Source organism: Anopheles stephensi, chromosome 2, assembly GCF_013141755.1.
Source record: "Anopheles stephensi strain Indian chromosome 2, UCI_ANSTEP_V1.0, whole genome shotgun sequence".
Classification (NCBI taxonomy): domain Eukaryota; kingdom Metazoa; phylum Arthropoda; class Insecta; order Diptera; family Culicidae; genus Anopheles; species Anopheles stephensi.
The window spans coordinates 59,028,486-59,046,179 of NC_050202.1; the positions used below are offsets into that span (position 1 = coordinate 59,028,486).

At 49.4% G+C, this 17,694-nt stretch overlaps 1 protein-coding gene across 9 annotated transcripts; it reads left to right on the top strand.

Annotated features, from left to right (window-relative positions):
* The first annotated feature begins 35 nt into the window (after positions 1–35).
* LOC118506417 (protein AF-10) lies at positions 36–15,708 on the top strand. 9 transcript variants are annotated; one of them, XM_036043507.1, is made up of 16 exons: positions 37–356; positions 833–1,511; positions 1,595–1,791; positions 1,865–2,554; positions 2,630–3,399; positions 3,469–3,574; positions 4,846–5,055; positions 5,495–5,827; positions 6,013–6,515; positions 8,400–9,708; positions 9,780–9,975; positions 10,066–10,305; positions 10,374–10,623; positions 13,826–14,168; positions 14,781–14,807; positions 14,917–15,708. In XM_036043507.1, the coding sequence occupies exons 2-16, from the start codon at positions 1,157–1,159 to the stop codon at positions 15,559–15,561; spliced, it is 6,174 nt and encodes a 2,057-aa protein (XP_035899400.1). In that variant the 5' UTR covers positions 37–356; positions 833–1,156; the 3' UTR covers positions 15,562–15,708. The 9 variants fall into 9 exon arrangements, with proteins under 9 accessions (XP_035899403.1, XP_035899400.1, XP_035899399.1 ...); XM_036043506.1 differs by having other exon boundaries at positions 37–1,511; XM_036043508.1 differs by having other exon boundaries at positions 37–1,511; positions 6,013–6,509.
* The last annotated feature ends 1,986 nt before the right edge of the window (positions 15,709–17,694 follow it).

The window sequence follows — 17,694 nt, forward strand, 5'->3', positions numbered from 1 at the left end:
CGCTTTTGACAGCTCGTTCTACCCACGCTGGCAACACTGCCCAGCATTGTCAAGCGAAGAAATAAAATGGAGAATTCTGTGTGATTGTTATTTTGCACAACAGTACAGAAGCTGTTGTCAAAAAGTGTTTTTCCGACGCATTTTGCTACAATTGGCCAACTTACCTTCATCCAAACTACCCGCCGAACGTTCCGCCGTCGGCCGTCGTTCACGTTCGCGGCTACTTTTGGGCGTTCTACAACGTGTCGCCCTGGAAACGCCAAAAGCCCCCCTTCCCCTCGGTCGAGTGGATTAGATTGGTGAAAGAAAATTGGCTAGAAAAGTGATTCTTGCCTTGATACGGGTCCTGCAAATGGGTGATTATTGTTCCGCCGTCGTAATTGTGATTTCTGCTCCGGTAGAATAAGGCGTTCCCCATCCTCAGAACGGTACGCCCGATTGTGTTTATGTATCCATCCCCCACGCCGATTTGTATGTGGTTGGTGCACAAGGGGGTGAACGAGACGGGTGGGAAGTGGAAAGCATAAGAAGTGGCACACACAAAACATACAATCACCATCGTACGCCGTTCTGTACCGCGCGCCCAGCAGCATCATGGAAAGCGAAACAGCAGTCGCGTGCAGCAGTGGCAGCAGCTGCATCAAACACCCCCATCGGTGGTGGTGATGATGCTCTCTGCCCGTGAGGATAAACGTCTGACGACGATGCATTACCACGTTGGTTGCCAGAGTGCGGTTAAACATATAGACAGCATAGTAGGCGTTGCTGGATTGCGTGCGTGAGTGCGTGCGCGTCCTCCGGAAGGAAATATTCAAAGGCAGCATTTTTTCAGGATGCAATGGCGCTATCCGGTGTGGACAAAGTGTGTCAAAATAATAAACGTTAGTTGTGCAGCGGTGTAGTAAAAGTGCAATATCGAAAAAAAAACACTCTTTAGTGTAAATCCAAATACGCCAAAGCAAAGTTCCGTGTACGACGAAAACCCGTGTGGTATTTCCCCTTGTTCCGTGCGTCATTTGTGTCAAACAGAGCCAAAATTCCAAAGCCCACACTGGTCAAAGCAAACGCTAGCTCTGGTCTGGTGGTCTCACCAACAGCGCGCACTGATACAGCTTCAGTGGATGGGAAAAGGATCAACGCTAATCCACGGACCAGAATGAAGGAGATGGTCGGTGGATGTTGTGTCTGTTCAGACGATCGCGGCTGGTCGGAAAATCCGCTAGTGTACTGCGATGGTCAAAGTTGTGCTGTGGCCGTGCACCAGGCGTGCTACGGCATCGTAACCGTACCGAGTGGACCTTGGTACTGTCGGAAGTGTGAGAGTCAGGAGCGTTCGGCACGGGTCCGGTGCGAACTGTGCCCGTCGCGCGATGGAGCGCTCAAGCGAACGGACAACCAGGGATGGGCGCATGTCGTGTGCGCGCTCTACATTCCCGAGGTGCGTTTCGGCAACGTGACGACGATGGAACCGATCATCCTGCAGCTGATCCCACAGGAGCGGTACAATAAAAGTAAGCAACGGACGGCTTTCAGCCGCGAGAGCAGTGACACTTGAATTGATTTTTCCTTTTTTCTCCTCCTCCTCCTCCAACAGCATGTTACATCTGTCAGGAGATGGGCAAAGGATCCCGTGCCACGGTGGGAGCCTGCATGCAGTGTAACAAATCGGGCTGCAAGCAACAGTTTCACGTCACCTGTGCCCAACAGCTCGGGCTGCTGTGTGAGGAAGCCGGCAACTATCTGGACAATGTGAAATATTGCGGATACTGTCAGCATCACTACAGCAAATTGGTAAGCACGGCACGGACGTGCCTTCTCAACCCTGTTCGCGCCATTAATGCGCTTCTTTTCGTACGATTAACAGAAAAAGGGAGGCAACGTGAAAACGATTCCACCGTACAAACCCATCAGCCATGAGGCGAACTCAAGCGATGGACAATCGTCGCCCGAGAAAGAAATGGAACCACCGTCGACTCAGTCACACTCCGGTAGCGCCAGTACCGCCGGTTCGAGCGGTACGGGCGCTAGTGGTAGCGGTGCCGGTGGAAGCAGTAGCTCCAGCAGTGGGCTTAAGTCTAGCAGCCGGCTGTCCGGGGAACCGAACATCGGTGGCTCATCGTCTACCTCCTCTTCCTCCTCGTCATCATCCTCCAAGCAGCGAAAGTCGTCGAGTGCATCCAAAAGCTCGAGTGGTTCCAGCTCGAACCCTTCCCTTTCGTCGTCCTCTTCGTCGTCGGTACAAGCTGCAGGTGGAGCAGGTTCCAGTGGTGGGTCCGGTATGTCCGGGTCTTCATCGATGTCCGCGTTGTCTTCGCTGTCTACCACGGGTTCGTCAGGTTCGTCCGGTATTTCGAGTATGTCCGGAAGCGGTGGAATCGACGATCGTCGCGTGAGCAATAGCAGTAGCGGTATTGGTGGTTCTGGCACAGCCGGAAGCGTTAGCAGTAGTGGCAGCTCGAGCAAGAGCAGTTCCGGTTCGTCCGGTGGCACCGGTGGTGGTGGTAGTGGCAGTTCAAGCAGTACCTCGAAGGAGAAGGATAAATATAGTAAAAGTGTAAGTCTCGGTTACAAAACCTTGTTCTCTTGGCCAAAAACGTTCTTAGTTTAAACTGGCTTTTTTGTATTACAGCGCGACAAAAGCTCCAAATCCTCCAAATCATCAAGCAGCAGCGGCAACAGTAGCACTAGTGGAAGTGCTGGCAATTTTAACAATAGTACAACAAGTACCAGCAGCAGTTCCGTCGGAGGAAGTTCAAGCCAATCGAAGGACGCCGATATGGGTACTGCGTCCGGATCGTCTGCTGGATCGCTGGGATCACTCGGCGCGAATTCGTCCTCCCAATCCGCAACGCAAGGCGGATATTCGTCGACCGCCGGTGGCAGTGGCAATAGTTCCACTGGCAGCAGTACCAACAGCTCGACCAAACATCACTCGGATAAGCTGGACAAGGGTAGCACCGGTCCGGTCGGATCACTATCTAGCAGCACGGGTGCTGGATCGGGACCGGGTGCATCGGTTGCGTCGCCCAGCACGCTTATCATAAAGCCACCGCTGGACCATTCCGGCAGTGGGAAAGAACAGCTGTCGAAGGAAGCGAACGCTAAAACAGCCAACTCAAGCAATTTCTCCGACTCGGTCGTGGTCAACTCGGAATCGGTGTACAATCACGTTGGTTCGGGCGGGAATTCTGGTTCGACGTCCGTGATCGAAAGCGGCAAGCTAGCGATCGGTGCGGGATCGGGCAGCACCTCGAGTGGTTCGTATGGTGGTGGTGGTGGTAGTAGTGGCACGGGCAGTGGCAGCACGACCGGAGGGAGTAATAGCGGTAAGAAACGGAAGGCCGATGCACGCTCCACCCCAACGTCATCCGCTGGAAGCAATGAGATGGATTCTAATCGGTAAGTTGACGGAAAGAGCAGAAGCTGAGAGCCGACGTTTAATCATGCCTCTACGGTTGTTTCATCCAGTGACCTGATAAGGGATGTCGCAGTATCGCTAGTGCCATTGTCGCTGAACAAAACCGATCATACTGATCCTTTGTCGATCGGAGTGCACGAGAAAAATGTGAAAAAGGTAAGTGAAAATGAAAACAAAAATTGAAAAATGGCAACTATTTACACGAACTCAGTAGGAAAAGGTTTTTCTAAACAAGAACGTGCTTACCTAAAAGATTCTCCTTATTATTGCGGTTATTGCTGAAGATTGCGATCAAAACAACTGCCGATCGAATGCTTCCGCCGTGCTACCAACACAAGTGTAAAATAAGGACTTTTAAATACTGTACCTTTTAACTGCCCGAACATGTGTGTGTGTGTGTGTAAGGGACCTTTTTTCGTCCTTGAGCTATGCTGAACGAACGTCACACTAAGCCACATAAGGAAGGCAATGGCACAAATCCTTCATCTCGTTCTATGTATTGGTAAGGGCTGCGAAGGTAACGACCCTATTGCAAATCGTCCTGCCAAAAGGGGCATGCACACCGTTTATTGTTATTGCCATCCGCATATCCGCGCCGTTTGCTGCCGTTCCGCACGTAGTCCCCTCGCTGCCGCGTGTGTGTGTGTGTACGAGCCACGCATTGATAGGATAATCGGGCAGGAAAGGAACCGACGTGCGTAATACGAGAGCATGACTAGCGGTCGAAAGGTAGGACAAAAGGAAAAGGAACGAAAAGGAATCGCTTTGCTGCGCAGGGAACTGCGAAAGCACGGGTTTATAATTGATTCAAAAGGGGAAGGAAACGCTCTGCTGTCGTATTTGCTTAGCGCACGTTATGCGTACGGGGATTGTACACCGTCGTTTATAGCGCCGCGCGATCGTACCCTCCGAGGGGAGCGATAGAGAGAGAGAGAGCGAGAGAGCGAGCGAGAGGTACACAGATATATGGTTTGATGGCGACTATAAAAAAGGCACATGCCGGCACATACCGAAATCTGGCAAACGATTGGTGCTGAGCAATGTGAATGCTTGCCCTTCGTTGGTTGCCGGCTGCAACCGGCTTCACGGCCAGCAGTTGAGCGACGTATCATTCCGTGCCCGATCCTGTTGCCTGTGTGGTGGTCGCATGCGCCGTGAAGCAATTTCGCTGTGATGAACGTTCGATAATAAGGGAACGTTCTGCCCGTTTTTGCACCGAAGTGATCGTGAATCGTGCGTGCAGCATGCCACACAACAAGCACAAAAGCCACAAGAAAGAGAGGCGCGAAAAGCGGAAAAAGCACAAGGAGCGCAGCAGCCGCGAGAGTGGCGACGATGTTCGTGTTTGGCTTAAACTGCGCTTCGACGGCGAGTACGTGCTGCGACGCTGTCTAACCGGAACGTTGTGCTCTGGCGTTTGCTTACAGGCGAAAACCGAAACGAACGCCCCGCACCAGCATCCGGCAGCGGGCACGACGGCGGTGCCGGTTCCAGCACCGACGGAACCGAACCTGCAGAATGTCACACCGAACCTCATCCAGCCGACGCACGCCTCGAGCATCATTTCATCCTCCTCCACCTCATCCTCGACCACCGGAAAACAGCAGCAGCAGCAGCAGCAACAACAACACCATCAGGTAAGCAATCTAGGGTACGGTGAAGGATATCTACCGGGGATTTGTTTTTCGCTTTCTGTACGATCCTTTCTCCCGAGCAAAATTCCCACACAAATGAACACACACACACACAGAGAGAGAGATGCTCGATCACTTTCACCTACACAAACGAACGAACCCACGCACAGTATCCTTGCGAGCAATACCTGTCCTCTTGTGCCCGGCGGTCAACGTCATGTTTATGTCGCTCGCTGGGGATTTAAACGCTTCATTCTACTCTCGTTTTGTTTGATGCTAACCCAGCAGCAGCAGCAGCAGTAGCAACAGCGCATCTAATCTTTTGCCACGCCGTGCGCGAGGATTCGTCCGGCCGAATTGTTGTTTGCTTGCTTTTCTTACGGTTTTCCTTGTGGCTCCATTGTTTATTTTCCAACTGGCGCTTTCGGTCCCATCTTTGCAGCAAACAACACCTCACTCGCCTCAGCAGCCATCATCGCACACACCGAGCCTGGTGGTGTCGGTTCCACTGTCGACGGCTACCGTACCTGGAGTTAATCTACCCGCTAGTAACAGTAGTAATAGCAGTAGCAGCAACGTTAATCATAGCGCTAGTCTTAGCAGCAGCAGCAGCAGCAACAGCAATAGCAACAGTACCCCCAACATTGTATCACCCGGTGGCCAGTTGGGTGTCGGCGCCAACGGTAGCGGGAACAGCAGTAGCAGCAATAACAGCGCTGGAGGCAACTCGCTTTACCAACAGCTTTCACACCGGACGGGTGGTGATCAGTTGATGGTAAGTGCCACTAAACCTGTATGCCTGTGTGCGTGTGCGTGTGTGTGTGTATGTGCGCGTGCGTGCCTTTGCAATGGGGAATTGGATTGGATTGCTCGAAAGGAATTGTGCTTTTTTGAACGCGAAGGATACTGTCCACCTTACAGCTTACTAACGTACACCTTCAACTATTTTTTCTTGTGCAGAATGCCAGCACGAACCGGTCTAGTCCCGTGATACAGCAGCAAACGACGGCCCAGAACATTATACAGTCGTCTTCCTCCAGCTCCAACGCCGGCTCATCCGCTCCCGGTAGTTCTGCAGCTTCATCCGCCGACCGGCACCACCATCATCATCATCATCAACATCTCGAGCGCCACTCACCGTCGATGCGAGCGTCCCCGGCCGGTGGTGGTGCCAATGTTATAACCTCACTGCAGCACCACAGCCAATCACAGCAGCAGGATCTGCTGTCCCCTGCCGGTGGTTCCGTGCTGCAGAGCATTTCGCCCGTCCCGATGAGCACGATCCAGCGCACCGCCTCACCATCGACGCTGCTCGGCGTTGGCGACAGCAGTAACAGTAGTGGTGGTGGTGGCGGTGGCGGCGGGCTAAAGTTTAGCTACGAAAAGCAACCGCCAACGACGAATGCGCGGATAGCGGCGCTACAGGAAGAGGAATCGTCTACCGGGCGGCGATCCAGGTACGGGTGAGGACGCTTTTACACTTTCTTGCTAACTCTCCGTTCGTTGCCATCTTTAATTTCCAATTTTTTTTCTGCTTCCACCGATCAATCACTAACACGCGCACGGAAGTGGAAAGGCTGTGCGCTTTTTAGCTAGAGTAGCAGTAGTTGGTAGTGATTCACCTGTTTAGTAGCGCTTTGCTTTATTTGTTGCCGTTTGGCTGTTATAATTTTAATATCATTTATTTCTAAACCAGGGTAACCACGGGCTGCGTTACGATGGTACAAGCTTGTTTTGTGGCTTTATACGTTTAACAAAAAAAGCATTTATTTCCGTTGCAGCAAGTCGTAAGGTGTTCGTAAGCGTCGTTGTTTATCTTTTCTGTTCTTAGCGCGTTTGTGTTTCGAAATGGCACGACTCCTCAACTAAGGCGGTGCATGCGAGGTCTTCAACATCCAGAATATATGCCGAGAATAGTGATATCAGGCTACAGAATCTTCCTATCGGAGGTGTTATTTGTTAATGAACCCAACCTGACGCCTAATTTTATGTGATAAGACCTACAAACGATAGCCAGATAGTAATTAAAATGACGAAAATTGGATCTTCATCTTGTGGTAGTCTTGATCTCTCTACCATGGCTTGCAGCTGGCTAACTGTGGCTAGAATTACACGATTATATGTAAAGACTTCACTATATTATTGAGTATAGTGTAGTTGGCAGATTCAAATTTTCACTACCAATTCCGGGGTTCAATATTCTTCTATGGTTAATTTTTGTTGCAAGACGATTATGTTTTTGAGTTCCAGACTCTAGCTGTCTACATGTCGTATGTTCGAATGTGATTGTTGTTACTTTCCATTTTGGCCTGTCGATGTGTGTCGACGTACCTGTGTAATAGTATGTGTGTGTGTGTGCGTTGGCTATTAATTTGTTTTCTATAACACAACACCTTCTACCCCCCCCCCCCCCCCTTTTCCCCCTCGACAACTCCCTTCACTCGCAGATCACACTCGAGAGAGCGGAGTGGAGGCAATGGTGGAAACAACAACACCACCACCGGTGGAGCTGGTAGCGGCAGTGCTGGTGGTAGTGGTGGTGGTGGCGGTGGTAGTAGTGGTGGGGGGAAAACTCGTACATCTAAGAAGCGTTCCCAACAGCAGCAGCAGCAGCAGCAGCAGTCGCAGCTGCAACCCGATCGCGGATCACCCTCGATCATGGTAGAATCTTCCGTAGCGCGTGGAACCGGTCGTAATATGTCCTCCTCGTCATCACCGTCACGTCCACCGTCGCATGACGGTGGCGGACAGTCGTACTCGTACGGGTCAGCCGATCACAACGCCGACGATCATCACGTGTCGCAGTACCATCATCAATCGTCCGGTTCGGGTGGAAGTAATGCACCACCGGCCGGTGGGAATAATGCTAGCAATAATGGCACCGTACTCTCCATGGCAGCCGGAACGGGCTCGGCGACAGCATCGGTTGTCGTGGGAAACTCCTCATCCTCCCAGAACAACCATCATCATCATCATCAACATCTAGCACAACACCATCAGCAGCAGCAGCAGCAGCAGCAGCAACAACAACACTCTCACCACCATCACCAGCAGCAGCACCAACAACCGCAGCACCACCATCACCATCCGCACCATCACCATTCGCATCATCAACAGCAAGCGGGTGCAGCAGCGTCGTCCATGGGCGAAAAGCTTTCGGCGGGCGGTGCATCACTGCCCTACTCCACCGGCAGCTCGCACCCTGTTCCGTCTCAGCATCCAGCTAGTGTTAATGCTAACAGCCACGCTTCCAATAATGCCACGCCCTCCACCATCGCGTCTGTCGCTTCCGCTGCTTCCTCTGGCACTACTCACACTAACAACTCTTCCACTTCTGCCGGTGTCAGGGTCGAGGCTGGATCTACTACCTCCGGGGTGCATCCGGTAATAGAAATGGCGGGCCATGGCGGTTCACATGGCTATCACGGTGGTGGTAGTGGTGGGATCATTTCCGGCTACTCCAACAGCAGCAGCAACCCACCCGGTGGCAGCAAATCTAACCACCAGAACATCAACCATTCCGGCACCACCAACAACAACACCATTGACAACTATCATCATCAGCACGCTCATCAACAACCGTATCACGGTGGTGGTGGTTCCGCTGGCCACAGCGTACTAACCAGCGTCGGCAGTAGTAACAGCAGCAACAACACTGTCAACAGTAGTATTAGTAACAGTAACAACAGTATCCTTAGCAGCAATATTAACACCTCCACAATTACCACCACCACCACCACCACCAACACCTCCTCCTCCACCATCGCAAGCAGTAGTGCTGCTAGTGGCAGTAACAGCAAAAACACCACCATCATCAGTAGCAATAGCGGGGGCGGTGTGAGCGGCGCCACCACCACCATCACCGGCAGCCACACTAACAGCACAACCGGCAACAACCATACACTAGCAAACAGTAGCGGCAGTACCATCGTAACGGCGGTTACCACCCATCCGAACAAGAAGCACCGTGGCGCTTCGCACCAGCAAACAATCGTTGAACTTTCGCCATCACCATCTACTTCCAGAACGCCGGATATGATCGTATCGAGCGGCGCACCGTACAGCATGAGCTCCACGCAGACCGCCTCCTCTTCGTCCTCCTCCACCCTGTACGGTGGTGGTGGTGGTGGTGGCGGTGGCGGTGGAGGCTTGAAGTTCTCGTACGAAGCACAACCAACGAATCCGCTGGCGGCCGTTTCTACCGCATCCATGATCAGCAACAGCGTGATTGCCGTGCCGCAGGTGAAGGACTCGCCGCCCAGCTCTCCGGGATCGGATGCGGGTGGCGCCGCTTCCGGCACCACGATCGTTAGTGGCCGTGGCACGAAACGTAATCGTAAGATGTCGTCCAATGCTGGGCCGGGTGGTGCATCGACGGCACCCACGATTGTGCCGGCGTCGATCGTAGCAGGAGCTCCCCCAGTAAACGATGCGAAGGATGGGAAGCTGTTTCAGAATGGGGGCGGTAGCGGTGGTGCAGGAGGTGGTTCGATCGTGTCCGCTACCCACATGCTAGGCAATCAGCTGAATCCGAGCAGCAGCGTGGCACAAAAAATGTCCGAACAGCTGAGCATGGACATCGAAGCGCACACGTACGTACCCGGTGGTCCGATCGATCCGGGGCCAACGCTAATGGGACCACAGTTCCCGGGAAAGGTAAGGCTAGACGCTTCGCTGTGTTTGCAATGAAGAATGGTTTATCGGAATGCTTTACGCTTTTGTTTCAGAATCGCGCCAATAACCCACAACCGGTAATGCCGGTCGGCGGTGGTGGCGGTGGCGGCAACTCGTTAAGCTCGATGCTAACGGGCGGTGGTACGGCGACGGCTAATGGCAACACTCCGCAAAGCTTGGAACAGCTGCTGGAGCGGCAATGGGAACAAGGATCTCAGTTTCTTATGGAACAAGCGCAACACTTCGACAGTACGGACGGATCGGAGAAGCCGACTTTTGTTCTAACAATCTTATTTCCAACTTACTCACGCTTTCCCCTTTTCCGTTCCACTTTTACAGTTGCCTCGCTCCTGTCCTGTCTTCATCAGCTGCGGAGTGAAAACATTCGGTTGGAAGATCACGTCAATAATTTGGTTGCCCGACGGGATCATCTGTTGGCCGTGAATGCTCGGCTAGCGATACCGCTCAACCCTACTGCAGCCCTCGGTGGGGTTGGCATGATCGGAGGATCGGGCGGTCCTGGTGGTGGAGGAGCAGGATCGGCTATTGCCGGTGGCGCGGCTATCGGAGCTGGTCAAGGTATGAGATTGTTTTAGCACACATACACATAACAAAACAGTAGCCTAACCTCTTGTACGGCTTCACAGGACAATTTAACAACATCCACGGCAACGGTCCAATCGATGCGAACGTCATCACCAACGCCGCCACAATCTCGAGCCGATCCAGCCGGGGACAGCAGCACGGTGGTCCGCAACAGCAGCAGTCCGCGCAAGGTCCCGCCAGTCACTTTGGGTCCGGTGCGGGAAGCAATGCGGCCGGACTGCCGCAAGAAAATGGCATCGATTTCCGGCACACCAACTCCTCCCATTCGGCCACAAACAGCGCTTCGATAAGGTAAGCCACCCAACCCCTCCCCGCGTCCAGCCTGTTGTTCGCTGTCACGGGTTTGAGAAGTCGAACGACACACGGGCCATCTCATACATTTAAAGTGGGACAGTCGGAGCACAGCACATTTGAAGTTTAATTTCGGTTTTTTGTAATCTAATGCGGCATACAACACTTCACTGTACATCTTGTCATCTTGTCCACCATGTACGCTATCACGCTCCTAAGCTTACCATTTCCCCCTTTTCTGGTTTTTTTTTTGTCTATCATACAATCATGTGAAATTGTGTATTATAGAGGTGAATTATTCCCTTCAACGGACTTCTTCGTGGTGGGTTGTGCGTTTGAAGCTACTAGCCGAAGAGCAGCGTCAAGTGGAAAAAAAGAAAGTTTAAATAAACAGCTTTTGCCTACCTTCAGGCGCTTTGAGCTCAAGCCACAACCCTCCTAGAGAAGCTGTACACTTATGCCGTATATATATATATATGTATTTGTATCATCATTATGTTTATCTCTTTATTTATTCTTCTTTCTTCTATTTTTTCTTTCTTTTCTTTTGTATTTTCTTCTCTCTTTTTTTCATTTCCAATGGTTTTATTCGCGTTATGTGTACATCTTTTTCTATCTTTTTTTACAATAATTATTAACTAATGTAAGCAGTGAAAAACCTAACACAATCTACGTGAATTTTTGAGCGTTGCGAACAAATCGGAAAGTAGCAATCGATAAAATTCACTACAAACACGAGATGTGTTAATGTGCAATTACACTTAGCAAAGAAATATGAAACAGTAAAGGGTAGAGAGGGACAAAGAATGAGAAAAACAAAACCACAACCCGTTCATGCATTAGGTTTGACGGATAAGCATGAAGCCCCAGATTTAGCGGAACAATAGCGATAGTAGGACGTGTACACATATAAAACTAAGGGCAAAAAAAGTAGACAAATATTCGATTTCGATTTCGTCATAAAAACAAAACTTTTAATATATAACGACACAAGCGCGATCCTCTTCATCCATCTGAGGAAGCGATTTTTATATCTATAAATATGTAGTAAGAATCTGTTTGTGTCCCTCCGTGCGATAGTATCGCAATCCTTTAAGCGCACACACAAACACACATATACATTAAAGCGCCACGTCGCAGGATAGTAGTTTAACCTTTCTCTTAGTTGTAAATGGTCAACGATGTCAACGGTAGACTTTAGTTCGTTATCAAGAAGGAAACAGGAGCTATAACCCCCCCTGATAAGATGTCGGTCGGGACTTCGTTACAAGAGCCCATAGTGTTTAATCGTGCAACTGCCTGAAACGACGGTACGGGGAAGGATTTTGTGTCGGACGATTGTTTGCATATAGTGTACGATATAATTTATTAAATAATTTGCTCAATCAATCTAAAAAAAGAGGTAAAAGCTATGCCGCTTCTTTACCACCCAGAAAGAAGCTTGTTAGCTCCTACTAGAATCTTATGACTGGACTGTGCGTAGTAGTAGCGACTGCTAAACGTGTTTAGTTTAATAGTAGTTGTACATCCAAATTCTGTATATTTATTCGTTTTTTTTATAAAAGCGTGGCGCGTGTGTGTGTGCGCTTAGAATGTGTTTAAGTTGGTAATTATTTTACCATGATTTAATAAAAAAAAAAACAAATAAAAAGGGCAATTATAATTTAACTCGACGCGGACAAAAGGGATATCAATATTGAACTCGTCTGATGAAGCTGCTGTTCCTTTAATGTCTTTCGTTTGTTTTTGTTTTTTTGCCAGTTATTGCGTATCCTGCACACAATTCGATGTAGCTAGAGCTAGCCTTATTTATACGTGTTTTCTTCTCATTCTAAATCCCTTTTTTGCATATTGGTAGTGAAGACCAGCATAAAACAATACAAAAAAAGCTAGTAAAATGTGGTTAATGTGTCGCGTGTAATAATACAATGAATTGAAGACATGATATAGATGGTTAGCAAAAATATTATTAAACACCCTTCGTTCCCTTACCACACGCTACAGGTAAAGGTAGCGGCGCGGTAAGGGTGAAAAATTAAATGGGAAAATCAGACGATAGCGTCTATCGTATCGTATGTAGAGTGTAGTGCTAAAATACACATTGAGAGCCCTCAGTCCTCGTAAGGGAGCAATTTAAAGCCAGGAGCACACGAATCTTATTACAACGCAAATTGGATAATAGAGAGCCGCCGCATTTGAACAAACAAATATATAAACAATTTTTAACAACATACACACATACACACACCTTCCATCTATCCATAACATTGCCTGCTGCACCACCCTTTTAGTTCTTCCGCTGTTGTTTCATTTACCGGAACTGTTGTGTAAAATCATTCTCCCTTTTCGAGTGCTTCATCCGCTGTACATAATAGCAGTTTCTGGTAGTGGTGTGCAAACTGAGTCAGAATGAGTGAATGAGTTAAATCTTAGCAATGACGGAGATCATTAAAATCATCGCTAAGAGTAATTTCAACTCACTTTTGATTAAACTCTCCTTGCCAACACCTACCACTCACTCACTTCGTTTTATCTCACTCACTACGTTTTATGTTACTCACTTCGTTTTAACTCACTCACGATGGTGAGCGAGTTAACTCACTGTGTTTTAACTCACTTAGTTAACTCACTTAGCACTCGTGAGTTTAACATCGCATTACATTTTTTCTCAAACACACAAGATATTTAACTCACGGGTGAGTAAAACAGAGTGAGTGAGTTAAAATATAGTCAGTGATTTAAAACGAAGTGTGTGAGTTATTTAACTCACGAGTGAGTTAAATCACAGTAAGCGAGTCGTTGGTCGAGGGGTGAGAGTGAGAGTGAGTACCCGATTTAGCTCACTATTCCAACTCATTCACTCTGATTTAATTCCCATTGCTGAGTGGTTATTCCCGTCACTAGTTTCTAGCCAAGCTGCTTCAATATGGTTTCTCGGTTCAATGTTTTAATTGTTTTATGTTGGTTTACTGTATCCCTGTAACGTATTACGCTCAGCACAGCACATATAAATATCACTTTTGTTTGGTGTGTGGCCACTTTCTACTTGTACATATCGGACATCAAAATGGATCCCACCTTCGCGTGCGCGCATACATTCGGCCACCAACATCAGTCGTTGGTGCTCGTGTTTTTTTACAACCTTTTCTCTCCCGTCCCCCGTTTCTTCTCCGCTTCCACTTCAACTGCTTGCCTCTGGAAGGCGTAATTCACCTTCAAACCAACCGTACCCACCACCGGGGTCTGCCGGCACCGGTGGAGGCACCTCACGAGGATCATCCGTGACGTCCTCATCGGCAGCAGCTTCATCCAGCACACCGGCCGGCGAAACGCTCTCCGCCACCGGACCGGCACGCGGTAACACGATGCGATCCTCCGGCCAAGGAACTGTGTCCACCAGTAGTAACAGCAATAGCAGCAACAGCAGTGCCACCGGTAATGGGCCAACGGTAGTAGCTAGTAGCGGCTTGAACAGTTCCGGACCCGGCCCTTATCAGGCAACGCGCGAACAGCAGCAGCAAACGATCTACAACACCGCACATCAGGTAGAGTAACTGTCCTATGCAACGGACGAAAAGATCGCAATCGGACCGTACTCGACCATTATGCATCAAGGAAGGGTTCATTTGCGTGTTGTGTTCATGTCGGACTTTGGTTCATTACATTCATCCGGGGTTTCGTTGTTATCCGATTGGCGCTGTAGTACCGTCCAAAAGTAAGATACGGCTCGTTTCCGGTGCAATTCGCGTGTATGGTTTGTGATTGGTGTTCAAAATTATATTACGTTCGTTTGTGCGTTTTGTAAACGATGTACGAATCATTAACACAAAAACCATGCTCGCTTCACAATCTCATTATCATCATCATCATCATCATCGCCATTCCTCATCAACCGTTCACTCATACCTCATCCTCTTCAGCAGCATCATTCGCGATCGTGCAAAAACGCCACAAAAAAAAGTCCATTAACGCTCATTCTACACCGCCAAATCTATATTTCTAATGCGTGTGTGTGTGTGTGTGTGTTTTCTCTTACCGAACCAAATGAACGGACCGCTCGTAAATAATATTGTATAACACCTGTTTCCTGTTCCGCTGGTAACCGTTCCGGTGTCCGATTCTTGAACCCCATATCTTTCTCTGATACGCAACTACAGCCTACACACCAATTACGCCGAGACGATGTTAGTAGCCATGTTAGAAGTAGCTGAAATAGCACTGCGCCAACCCAAGCCACTAGCCGGCACCGGTCGTCGGTCATTAATGAGTGCCCTTTTGTTTCCAACCGCCTAGATACCGCTCTTGCTCGAGCACCATCAGCAGGAACATTTGCCTCACCATCACCAACTTCCTCCCCACCACCACCTTTCCGCTCCACCTCCTACCCTTCCACAGGCTCCTCCATCCCATACGCAGCATCACCCGCCGGCAGCGTCGGTGCAGCCGGCATCGCAAGGACATTCGGTGCAGCAGAACCATCATCATCATCAGCAACCGAACAACAACAGCAGTATTATGCCACAAACAAATCCCCCCTCGTCGTCCCACCAGCAGATGGGACGGGGGGTAGTGGCACCGGTAACAACCACCAGCACGGCAAGGATCACTGCCGCGCATCATCACGTACCGGGCCACCAGCATCCTCGAACGATCGGTTCGAACCATCATCACCACTATGCTCCACATCCGTACATGCCGGCGGCCCAATCGCACGGGAACCACCTGCAACACCGACCGTCACCAGCCTCCCCACCACCACCCCCACCACCCGGAAACGTCAGCGTGATGGCGGCCCATCATCATCACTCGGCGATGAACTCGCACGACGGTCCACCGACAGCCGGGCGGGGACAAGCTATCAGTACGCCACCACCACCGTCATCCCAGCCGGCAGTGGTGGACCGGATGGTACACTCCCAGCGGCCACCAACTCACTGAACCGTTGTGCACAGGTAGTAAGCTTCATCGATCGTTTCATACAGACGAACAAATGTCGTCGGGTCGGTGGTGCCGGCTACCAACCGGCGGCCAATTGGCGCCGTACAACCGGTGAAAAGTACAAAGATTTTTCCATCGATTTTATACTGGGTGCGGGACGATCGGCATCCGGTATGTCGTCCCTGACGCAGTACCGTAGCACGATTGGCAGCTCTTCTAGCAGCAGCAGTGAGGGTGAGGACGACGAGTACGACGACGATGATGAGGAGGAGGAGGATGACGATGGGTATGAGAACGATGGCGATGATGAGACGGACGATGATGATGATTATGGGAATGAGAGTTAAAGCTAGAGACGTCTGGGGGGTTTTTGTTTTTGTGCTTGTTCGCTGGTAAGGGTTGATCGTGGTTAAACCAGAAACGTATCATATAGTATGCCCTCTTTCCTCTAAGAACTAATCTACTTCCTTCGAACATTGGTTCGAAACATACAACACACACACTCTCTCTCCCGATCTATCTAGTCTGTAAGGATCGGTTTTACAAGGAGTTTAACGATATTTAAAACATGCTGTGTACATATACAGGAATGGTTGGAAAGATGGAGCCAAGGACGGTATTGGGACGAGCATTTGATGAGCTAAAGCTAATTTTACCGACCCTAGTAGTAGGGCCACCGATAGGTTGGGAACGGAGTCAGCTTGTGCAAACCAAGTAAAATACCGTCACGGTATCTTAAAGCATCTTATCGTACGAATTTTAAACAATCTAGGAGAAAAGCATGTCGAGCGCGGTTATTTGCTTGTATTTTGGATGCGTTCAGATCATGTTTTTTTTGGCTTTCAGCTCATTCTATACAAGCACATCTCTATATCCTTTGCCAGAATCAGATTGCCAGAAAATTTCCGGAAGGGGAAAGGATTCAATTCCCAAATCCGGCAATGAAGCGGAAAAAAACATTAAAGTAAACACTCAGGTACTCCGCAGCAGCAGCGGAGAGAGACAGAAAAGCGAATCGTAATACAAGTTTAAAGTAATATAAATACGTGCAAAGTATGCAATAGAGCAGAGACTGTAGAAGCAAAGCAAAGGTACAACAGTAAACCAGTAAAACACAGAACACACAATGAAACATATTAAAAGACTTTTGCTACTCTCAGTTATAGCTGTGTCCGTGTTCGGGTTCCGCTTGTTGTGGTTAAGTATTTTTTCGTGAAAAAAAAAACCATTTAAACCTCACCGGGGAACACACATTGTCCCACACTCCGTTTCTATTGCTCGTTCGTGTGCGGATTGTTTCTTCGTTCGTTTCTGGCCTCTCTCTCTCTCTCTTACATTGGACTTCCACGGGTTATTTTTTGTACTTCCTTTACAAGTGTTTTTTTACACACACCCCCCACTCAATTTGCGAAGCCTATTTTGCGCCTACAGTAGAGGAGGGGGGGGGGGCGTGTTATGGGTGAAAGGTGGGCCAAATGTGTAGCGCTAATTAGGATGGGCGAAGTAACGACGAAGTAACACAAATAACATTACGAGACCTGCAAGTAAATGCTACGATATTTAAAGCAACAAATCTCTTAACTACTTAATAAGCATTAGATGAAAATGGGGGAGGGGGGGGATGGGGACACGATACAAAACTTATCCAAATAGAATCAGCTAGCTGCTACTGTTGGCTTTTTCCCTTTATGGCTGCCCCCGTACATAACAAAAGGTCAAATTAGATAACCGGAAAGGAAGTGAGCTAGTGAAATGTGGTGGCGATAGGGGGGAAAAAGGGGCAGGGTCGTGAGCGATAGTGTCACCGACATTAGCTGTGGACATGGAACACGAGCATGGGAAACATAATGTAAAAGTAATCGATTTAATAAATATTTGACACACACACATGCTGCAGGTCTGTGGGAAGGGAGTGGACTAGGTTTCCTTATTCTAGGGCGATGCGAAATTGGGGGAAGAAAATGGCAGCATCCGGTGAGTTCTTTCTAGTGATGGGTCATACGATTCTTTCCACGGACCGATCCGGAGTCGGGTCGGTCAACCCCTATAGGAATCGAGTTCGACACGTGGTTGGATTCGCCCGCCCATCACCCAATTCTTTCATCTTATCAAATTCATTACCTAATTCGGGCA

Excerpts from the sequence above, each read along its gene's own strand:
- LOC118506417 (XM_036043506.1), top strand. The coding sequence starts at position 1,157 with ATGAAGGAGATGGTCGGTGGATGTTGTGTCTGTTCAGACGATCGCGGC. Across the intron at positions 9,976-10,065 it reads ACAAGCGCAACACTTCGACA|TTGCCTCGCTCCTGTCCTGT; the intron begins GTACGGACGGAT and ends CCACTTTTACAG. Across the intron at positions 10,306-10,373 it reads GGCTATCGGAGCTGGTCAAG|GACAATTTAACAACATCCAC; the intron begins GTATGAGATTGT and ends ACGGCTTCACAG.